This window comes from Alligator mississippiensis, chromosome 3, assembly GCF_030867095.1.
Source record: "Alligator mississippiensis isolate rAllMis1 chromosome 3, rAllMis1, whole genome shotgun sequence".
NCBI classification, from domain to species: Eukaryota; Metazoa; Chordata; order Crocodylia; family Alligatoridae; genus Alligator; species Alligator mississippiensis.
This window is the reverse complement of record NC_081826.1, coordinates 216,726,466-216,737,168: the sequence shown is the minus strand read 5'-3', so window position 1 is coordinate 216,737,168 and position 10,703 is coordinate 216,726,466. Positions and strand designations below refer to the sequence as shown.

At 40.3% G+C, this 10,703-nt stretch overlaps 1 protein-coding gene across 2 annotated transcripts in view; it reads right to left on the bottom strand.

The window, feature by feature from the left end:
- Positions 1-3,919: 3,919 nt before the first annotated feature.
- The window catches only part of MARCHF3 (membrane associated ring-CH-type finger 3), a 114,723-nt gene continuing 107,939 nt past the window's right edge, over positions 3,920-10,703 (bottom strand). For both annotated transcript variants that reach the window (XM_014608643.3, XM_006266901.4), the window contains exons 4-5: positions 10,096-10,305; positions 3,920-4,611 (exon numbers count right to left, since the gene is read on the bottom strand). In XM_014608643.3, the coding sequence (XP_014464129.1) occupies positions 4,453-4,611; positions 10,096-10,305 (369 nt within the window). In that variant the 3' untranslated portion in view covers positions 3,920-4,452. The remainder of the gene's footprint in view (positions 4,612-10,095; positions 10,306-10,703) is intronic.

The following is a 10,703-nucleotide window of genomic DNA, read 5'->3' as shown; positions in this document are numbered from 1 at the left end:
AGGAGGGTGCAAAGGCAATGAAAGCTATATCATAGCTGCAGCTTCCCAAATGAGTTTGGCAAATTCCTTCACTAACATTTTCTATTAAAAATTTGAAATCAAGTACCACTCTCATCTCTACCGAGCGATTATAATTAAAATAAGTGGGAAACCCAAACCCAGTCATATGTGGAAAAGCATGATACTGTCAGGCAAAAGGAGAATGAGCTGCATTAAATAAAAAGCCATTCTTTTGATCAGTTATTTTCCCCACCCCACCCCACCCCACCCCACCCCCTTAACTGGATCTGTCATGTGATACTACAATGGAGCCATTGTTGGGCTGTCAGAGGTCTACTAGCTCTGGCTTGTGCTGCAGGTATTTACTACTACTAAAATCTCTACAGAAGCAAAAAAGTGAATGTGTTGCTGTTTCTGTTCAAGAACTTCAATTTTGAATGTGCATGCATCCGAGCAGCAACTCCCGCGAAAAAAAATCACTCCTAGAGCAGTGGTTTCCAACATTTTTTTTTTTTTTTTTTGCACTAGGACCCATTTGTAAACATCGATGGCCGGTCCCAATACAGTGCCCCCTCACTCCCAACCCCTGTCCCAGGCCCCAGCACCCCAATGTGTAGGGGAAGGGTAGGGGGGCCCCAAACAGCCCCTTGAAGGCTGGAACTCTGCCAGCATGCAAGGGGAAAGCCACAATTTCCTACATTTTTCTCCTTTAAAGGAGAATCTATTTTTAAAATTTGTTCACTACCCTTTCATATATTCGTGCGACCCACTTTTGGGTTGTGACTCATAGGTTGAGAAACACTGTCTTAGAAGATTCCTACTGACCAGCTCTGCATCATTTCTCTGTTTGACATAACTTTGGTCCAGAAGGACTGGGGGAACAGAGCATTAGCCACATTCAGCCTACTATCTTGCTGCCACTGGAGAAGAAAGGAAAAGAATGAGGCATCATAATGTTTCCTTTTGGTGAGTGTAAAACATGAAAAGAGAACATGAATAAGGGGTCTGAGAGATTACTAGCAGCACTCATCTGCATGTCAGGCACAGTACTATATAGTAATATTTTTCATAATAAGAACCTCTTGCCTTTATACCAAATAGGGAAGAACCTTAGTTGTTTCCTTAACTAAGCCATCTTCTGTGCTTAAAATGTTAAAATAGACTGCAGAATGTGAGAACTAAGCTAAACACAAACCTCTGGTTAAGAGACCTTTCTAACCATTAAGCACATTATTTTAACTCTGCTTTAATTAATTATAGTTTTCATTTCTTGGCTTCCTCATAGTAATCTTTGTCCTTGTTTATTGAAGGTAGTTCTGAGGTCAGTCCATAATACCAGTGAACTTACAAGTACCCATGCAAACTAATCAATTTTTCAAGCCTTAGAAAGATGACTTCTTAAGGGAAGGGGCCTGATTCGAATCTCTCAATTTACATGCCCACTTCCATATCATGAGGTTCTCACCAAGTAAACAACTAGTTCATGGTTGCCCCTGCTCCTTTTGCATCCGTCGTTGACCACTGTGATAGATTCCTCTGCTAGGCAGAGTAACTTCCAAGTACCAGAGGAGGTGAGACTCCACATTGATCTCGGGGACTCAGGGAAGTACCCAGAGCTTGCCTAGTCTTCCTCCAATGCATTCGTGATGGGTATGGACCATGTTACCACAATCTTCTACATTAAAAGGCCAGGTGGTACGAGACTTGCCCTCTGTGCAGGGAAGTGTTCTGCTTATGGAAGTGGTTTATTGGGTGTTCACAGGGCACTTCCCTGTTCTCCAAGACAGCCCTCCTCAGCCCATTCATCTCTGTACAGCACAAGTGGATCTGGTTCATCTTTGCAGATCAGGGTCACCCAAGGGAAACTTGTTTGTGTTGATATTACCCGGAACTGCTGCTCCTTTTTTTTTTTTTTGTTCCAGGGAAGGTCTGTATCCAGCTTTAGTGCCCCAAAATCTGCCTTATCCTGTGGTTCAGAATCCTCCTATATGCCTTCCCACCTATATCTTTGATCCTGCAGGCATACCACAAGATGATCCTGAAAGCCCATATATGGCCAAGATGATTTCGATACTAGAGCTTTTCTGTTGACATTAGTGAGGAATTGCAGCTTTCTGCCCTGGGTACCCAGACAAGGATGCCAACAGGAGTGTTCTGTCTTCAGAAGAGGTGATGAAGAGGAGCTGAATTGCAGAAAGGGGTGCACTACTGTTTAGCCTCTGTGTTGCACAGGATGGGGGCAGGGTCATGCAATATCCTAAAGGTATTGCTCAGGCCAAGAATCTCTGGGCAGGTAACCGAGGTGTATGCATGCCCACAGTCAGGGCACCCTTATGGATGAGACATGTCAGAGAACTCCAGTTGCTGGTAAATAATTTCTCTTGTGATGTATTTTCAAGTTCATACTTTAGAAAAGGGAAAGTAATCACTGACTTCAGATACTGTAGCTCTTAAGCCAAACTTTATGAATTTAGAGGAGAAAAGGTAAAGCAAGTTTTAACTCATTGTTGAATTAAGGTAACAGATTTCTGCAGTTTTAAAGTCTGGGCATTACTTGTTTTATCTTTTTTTTTATCACACACTTATTCCTTATTGAACATAAATTGTGGTGTATGGTTATAGGACACTGAACTACGTGAATATAGATTTGCAGGCTCAAGTCCATGATTTACAAGCAACAGTGATCCTGTTTCACTGTGGTGAAAGTAGTGTGACATAGGCAAAGTGGGCATTATTTCACTAGAGGAAGATCAGTTAAGAGTATAGATGGTATAATTTCTAATACTCTGTCAAAGAGTGATGACTGTGGAATATCAAATATACGTCTTAAAAGGGGAAAAAAATCTATTGTCTTCACTCAAATTATTTGAGTGAAGACAGCACCAACTTGATGAGGAGCTTGCGAGTGCATGCATTTGCTATAGCACCATTTTTAAATGGCTATCTTGGCTGGCAAGAAACACATCAGGTTGATTCACCTTAAAATATAGATCAATACCTTTGTTGCTATTCAACTTGTGCTTAGTTTGAAAATAAGAAGAGGTGTGAAACCAAGCAGATGTTGGAATTACCTTTTAAATATGTCATGCTCTAGAAATCCATATTTTAAAATTGCAAATAGGTTACGTGTCACTAGTTTGTCAGCAGCTTTTGTTAGTAGCTATTAGCAATTGAAGCATTCACTACCAAATGAGTCTTTTGACGTAAGTACATTTCCCTTCTGAGCCAAAACCTAAAAAATCAGTGATTTAATTGATGCTTAGAAAAATGCATGGCTGAAAGTAGGAAATGCCACCCAAGATGAAAAAAATTAGTAGTCACATTCCAAATCTGGTTTGGTCATGACACTATGCTGTTCTTACATTTTTTTTTTTAAGAGAGATTTAGTCTCAATACTACAATGAGAGGTCAGGGTTTATATTCACTTCACTAAATTTACCTGCCAAGCTGAATGTTCAGCAGCTCTAGAGTAATACTAATTATTATGCAAGACAGGTCTGGGCTCCCTAGAAAACATCTAATGATCTGCTAATTCATTATGTATGCAGAATTCCCCTTACAAAATTGATGTTAAACAGTTAGGGCCAAATTCAGCTTTGTGTAAATACAAATTAACTTGGTTAAAGCTGGATTTACACTGGTATAATTTAAAGCACCAAAGTCTGCACTAATCTTCTCCCTCTGAACACAAAGAAAAATAACCCTGTAATGGAGTTCCTTTCTGGAAGCTAAACAATGAAACACTTTTTGACTAGGGAGATAATTGCAATCCATGAGGTATGTTTCTTTCACATACTTTAAATTTATTATTAAAAATACTTTTCTATCATACCTTATGTACCAAACAACAAAGAAATGTATATTTGTTTTCTAATGATTATGGTATTTAAATACGTCATTTTGTAGAATGCACCACTCCTTTAAAAAAAAAAAAAGTTGTTTTAATAATCCAAGTTATTAGTATAAAATGTCCTTCAAATAAAATTAACTGTAACAGAATATCCATCTGTAATGCCATCCTCTTGGTTCAGAAAAATTAAAAATACAGCACTGCGTCCCATCCAACTACCTAAAAAAAAAAAAATGATACTGCAGAAACAGCAAACAAAAAATAAAACGAAAGCACTTTTTACATTTGTTTTGCATTGTTAATTATCATAGTTTAATATTTTTAAACAATAATAAAAAAAATGAGGGTTTGCATCACTGATGATGCGGTTATTAACACAAGGTTGTAGAATTCCATACAGTATCTGCTAAATAAACATGTTTGGCAGCTTAGCAAATATCATATGACTGCAGCATCCATGATTTGAATTAAAACAGTGATTCCTTCCTCCGCAAAGAGTTTATAAATCAGAATAGCATACTACCAGGTTCTGGATGGAATCAGACCCCACCGGGTTTAAGAAAGTATATTTAGTGCATGGCCCCAGTGCAGAACTGCCGAAATCAAACGATTGTCTCCTTTGAGTTCCTTTTGACTGAATGCAGGCCCAGCAAGGACTGCTGGTTCGAAGGAACGTTGACAGACTTTGGGATTATGAGTATCACCCTCTGATTGGTCCGACGCCATTCATTGTATAATCTACAGTGGTACCTAAATGATACCTGGGAGAAAAAAGGGGAGGGGAAAGATGTTTAAATCTAGAAACATCTTGTGTCCTAAAATGAATGTTTATTATGAAAAAATGCATCCTACCTGTAGTGAACTGCATTCAAAATTAGTGTTTGTTTTCAGTGTTCCCTTTGCTAGTCGCTTCAAGAAGCCACTTTCTTATACTACCAACTCCTTTCTAACAGAACAAACTATTTTCCTGTTAACCCCACTATCTCTGTACCTCTGGCACAATTTACCCACTTCACCGATCTGGTTCTTGGCCATTTTCTTTGCTGAACTGTCCCATCCTGGAGCCTAATGGTTGGATAAATTCAGTAGCAAGGAGACGGCCATCAGAGGCCAAAGACAACTCTTCTATGGCCTGTCCCCCAAGTTTCTGATAGGAGAAAAATGGATGCGTGTGGGACAGTTCATGCTACAATCCAGTCTTGCCCCCCTTTTGCTGGGAGTCTTCAGAATCTATCAAACTAGCTGCCTGTCCCCCTCCATTCTGTTATCAAGCCCCCTTCTCTAAGGGATAAGTTGCCTACCCTTTGAAAACAAACCTAGCTGATGTGCTCCTTTAAATGCTAAATGTTGACAACTTGACAATACCATTGAACAGATGGTGAATCTCTACAGGTAACTTTAAAGCTATGGACATACATAAGTACTAGTGGAGGTTCAGGCTCTCTTTCCTCTCCCCTTTTTCTGAGTCAATGAGTCAGACTCAAGATTGCACAAAAATACTAGAGGAGTTAACCACACTGTGGAAGAGAAATGCAGGGCTTCTTGTGTTAGCACGAGTTGTCTCAATTCAGGTGTACTTGACTTTTTTTTTATAAAGCTACTTATGATCTTCAACAAAGCTTGGTTTCCTCAAGAATTTGCACTATGCTAAAAATGGTCTGTCTTGGTTCACAATTTAATTGAATCCAGACTCAAGTTCTGCTAACAGTCCACCCTTTCTGTTCAATCTTTGCAAGTGGAAGTGGAGATGACTAGCAAAGAAAAGGCACTAACACCTAGTATTTCAAATGGATTTGAAGCTAGATTAACATCCAGGATAGTGACCTACACTTCTTCACTAAGTGTGGTCTGGGCATGCAACAGGAGTGTGGAGAGATGGAATTAGACAGGGAGAAAAAGAAATACAGGCCAGATGACTTATGAGAAAGTAAGATCTTGCCTTTTTCTTGTGACAAGGTATTTAGCAGAACTTGCAGATTCACTAGAATCTAACAGGGCTATGCCGTAAGTGGTACTGCTATAGCCTCAAACTTGTGACCTTTGGATTATCAACAGTGTGCCTTAGTGCCTGCACCACTCTAGCCTCCAGGGGAGAGATAGAGAACTGGGCAAATCCAAGGGACATGGATAGGAAGACAGGGACAAAGGCTGAGAGAACAAGCAAGGCAGCAGAAGAGGGACAGCAAAGGAGGGTGAAGGGGGGATAAGTGGAAATTTTGAAGTTTACAGTTCCCTTTTGACCAGACTGTGGAGAGGCCTGTGTGTTTGTCTTCAATAAACCTGAATTTTCAGCCTGTAAAGATTGTGCACAACTTGGAAGCAGGATTTCCCTCCAAAAGGTTAAAACTTACCCAAAACTCTTACACCAGTTCTAACTGTATGTAGTATATTTTACTTCTGGCATGAGGGAAGTGTTCAGAATTAATGTGTTAAACAGCTGCCAAGTTCCAGCCCTCTAAAGGCTGAGAAGTGATTGCTACGTAGATACAAACAGCCTGATCCTGCACTTAATGTGCACATAGCTACCATAGCTTTCAGTGGGCGCATCTACATGTGCAATTAATGTGACTGAATATACTCCGGTTCAATCTGAGCTGAAGTAAACCAATCCCCAGTGTCACCATCTACACATACATTTAAGCACAGTTATTTACTGCGCTGATGGATACCACTTGTATCTGACAGGTCTATCTAGCACCCTAACTGCCGCATACATGTAGACGGTGACACTTTACTGTGCAGCAAATTAGTCTGCCATGCAGTAATACATCTTGTGTACATGTGCCCAGTGTGAGCTTTTATGTATTTCAGTGTCTCAGGGCTTTGGAAAAGATTGGGTTGAAAGGTACTATGTGATAATTTTGATAAGGGGAGCTGCTATGCACAGACAACAGAATGAACCTGGATTACTAAGACTGCATGTGAGGATGATCTAGCCATCATTTGTCATTGATTTTTAAATAGTTGTGAAACCTGTGTTGAAGCTCCAGGAACTATGGGGTCATATGAAGCTGCTGCATGTAGAGGTGGGGCATTTGTCTTCCTTCTGGGAGCAGGAAGGAAGTTTGCTTACATGAAATTTTCTCAGGTTGGTTTTCTAGTAGGGAAGAGCCAGAAGCGAACAATCCTAGTACTGATTGCCAGGGTGGTTGAGGAATGTAAACCATCTCTATTTTTTAAGTAATGCAAATGCCTTCAATAGAGCTTTATGTTCTTCTGGGTGTTTGTTTCTATTGAGAAAGATTACTTCAGCTAGCTATTCCAATGTAAAATCCTAATAGAGACAAGGTAAATGTAGTTTTTACTTAAATACTAAGCTTGACTAGCTCACTGTGGTAAACTGTGAAGGCCTTTTCTCCACCAGGCTCTTACTGAAAGGTCTCTTTGATGTATACCTTTTTTTCTTTGCATTGCCATTTTAACATAAAGGAACTTTGAATGGTCTCTATAGGATGAGCTAGTAGAAATGGACATTAGGCAAATCTGATGGAGGTATTTTGCTGAAATGAACGCCATGAAAAAACCCAAGGACCGCTTTACACAAGTACCAAGCAAAGTCCTTTCAGGAGCAGCTGCATTGTTGAGCCATGGTGAAGCTGTTTGTTTGTTTAAAACATTTTCACGGGATATCCTAGTTAAGTTTGACAGCTTGTTTACCATGGGTTCTTGCTTCAAGGCAGTTTCCAAGTAATGTCAACTTTTGAAATTTGGCAACAGCCACAGCTGCTCACTATTGCATTGCAGAGAAGCTATTCTAATAACTCCTGAGGTGCTATGAAAGCAAGGACTTTTTAATATATATCACTGATTGGATAATAAGTCTGTGGCCCTTGCTATTAGCATAGGGGAGTAAGGAGGTAGGGAATAATCCATCTTTAAAATTCACTTATGCTTTGTGGAATCATTCAGATAAACCTTTTACTTTTCACCAGCAATTATTTCAAACCCTTGAGGAACAACTCCTGCTCTGATTTATACTCTGTCCCATCTTGCAGCAGTCAGAGAGACTGAGCAAGGGGTAAGTCAAACTTCCATTTGGCCCTAAATTCTTGCTTTAAATAGAAATCTTTTGTCTGGAAGCTTTCTGCTTGGTTACAGCTATATGTGTTTGTATAGAGATTGCAGAGACCACAAGTAAAGAAAGAGGAATTGCAAGTCTGTCTCAGGGTGGACTTTGGCTCTTAACTTTGGGATCGGGTGAAATAGCTTCCTTGCTACCAAAAACAGCATCTCATTTTCAACCCATTAAACTCAGTTCACTGCAATATAGTGTTTGCATGTATCATTTACCTTTCACACAGCAATGGCTTTGCGTATGTACTTATGTCTTGCAAAGCCTCTGGCAGGTGTAGAGGTTGTAGATGGGAAGTAGAGTCATGGTGCAGTTAAGTAATTAGCCCCTACATCACAGGTTGTACTAATGCTTCAAGTAGTACTTCAGATATGCTCCCTACCATACTGAAGGGGTTGCTGTTGTGCAGTGAGCCACTGTTCCCTTCCTCTTTCCTGAACATCACATGGCCTTATTAGCTCACCCACCTCCTGCTGGCCTTAATAAGAGTGGAAGTAGCTGTCCCATATGACCAGTCCTGTCTTTGCTGGGCAGTGGGCAATAAATGTACTTCATTTCAGTGAAATACACAGAGGTAGGTATTTATAATATTTTTATTTAACTTGTCACTTTAGTCTCTGCTCCTAACAAATTCTGAGCACCACTTCCCTGCATATTCCTGGAGGAGAGAGCTTTATTGTGAAATGAATACAAAGTGGCATTTAAATATATGTTCTTGTTATCAGTGAAAATGCAATGGGCAAGCAGATTTCAGTTGCTGCAGTTTAAATTGTCACTGTAACTATTTTAATGAGTGGTGACATAAGTGTTTGTGCACCATGAATAATTAAACCCAAATATTTAAGCAGAGTTACTTTTTCATAGTTCCAAATCCTAATGGTATTTGCGAACACATAATTAAAAATCAAATCAGGCAGCATTTAGGCTCCCAGGGTGACTTACATATGCAGTACAAAAGTGTACTGAAGATCATTTGAAATCTGCAGCCTCTGTATGGCAGCCTGCTGGATGGAATTAAGAACAGACTGCCTCTTGAAAGCAGAGTGCCACCTATTTGGTAGGGTGGCCTAGTATGGAATACAGCTGCACTTGCCAAAAGGAAATATTGCGGTCTATATTGTTTCTAGCAGCAGTAGAGAAAAGAAACTACAGGTGTCATCAACAAAATTTCTGAGCTCCCTGTAGGGTCCTGTAAAATGCTGGAAAACTGGCCAGAAGTCAAGTTCAATTTGCTCCTTTCCCAGAGCTGTTATATCTGGCTTTTTGCAGATGCGTGGACTCAGTGTTGTGTCCTCTTAAAGGCTGTACATATTGTGAATATTTGTATTTTAGCATGAATTCCTGCTGGCCACATTGTGCTAATATGGCTAATTTTGATGCCAATTTTCTCATAAGAGACCAACCTTTACGTTCTGTCCCCATTTGGAAAAGGTTCATCACAACCTTTTGAGAGATGAAAAGAGGTTGGTTGTATTGATGTTTTTAAAAGGACACTTAGATGCTCACACATTAGTCCACAGAAAGGTGAGGATTCTGTAGTAAATTCAACAGCAGAATAGATGGAACCCTAAGTATATAGGGAAGTAAAAATGTTCTACTAGGATTGAATCTGGGACTTTTGTACTCTTTGTAAGATTACAAAAATCAAACTAGAATAGAGGACTTATTATGCCACTGCCTCATAGCAGCCATATTAAACATGCAGGGCTGTCTTGTACCTCTCCCTGTTCCATCCAATGACTTTGATGGCAGTTCACTTCTGTGGCATTTGTCTTGAACTTTTCTTCCCTCTACTGCTCACTGACTTCTTCCTGCCATCCCCTGGGGCCTTCAGATTCGGTAATTACCAAATACCAAAGGCAAACTGCCTTTATGCAGGAGCTCTAATGGAATTTAATTGGGATGAAATTACAAGGTTTCCTACAGACATAACTAAAGGAAAATTACAGAATGTAATAGAAAATGACAGTCTTTGTACAGGGGTCTTACAGAATTCTATGGCAAGGGTGCAAGTCTCTATTAAATTATAGCCGGCGGTCCAAAAGAGCCATAGAAAGGTGATAATTTCTAATGTTAATTCTATAGGGTTATTCCATAATGTTACTTGGCATTCATGGGATCAAAATGAGCTCGCCCCCCCCCATGTGATAGTTAACTGAAAATCAGCACTTACTAGGGTCCAAAAGAGGTAAATAGTGAAGAGTGCGACAGTGAGTGCAATGAGGCCAACAGCTTCTAGCCTACTACTAAAGTGCAGATGGTCCACTGCTCCCCGCAGACACAGCCAGCCGGAGATGGTCGCCAATGGAGTTATAAACAAGAAGCACACCATGTCTCCAAACAGAGTTCGTTTCTCATGCTGTGGGCCTGGGTTCCTTAGCCACTGCAGAAGGAAAATGAAACAGAACAAGTGTCAGCAGAGGGATGGTGTTTTTAGCTGAAACCAGCTGCTGCCTTCAAATTGTGGATTTCTTGTGCCCTTTCCAGACAGAAAGGCAATAGAGAATGCAGTATTTCACTCAGGTGGTCCCAAGAGCATTCCCACCTGAGACGATTTCTCTTGCTACTCGCTGACACCACACCTCTTAGCCATATGTAGTTGAAACATCATTTGCCCAGGTCTAGGAAAGGCTGACCTGATAAGGAAAAACATTTTATTGCAATGAGTTGGGATAGCTCAAGCCTATATGGAAATAAGCTATTTAGCAACTGAAACACTCCAGACACCACCTTTTTTTTTTTTTTTTGCAGGGGCGGGGTGCGGAAATGGGAATTATGCAG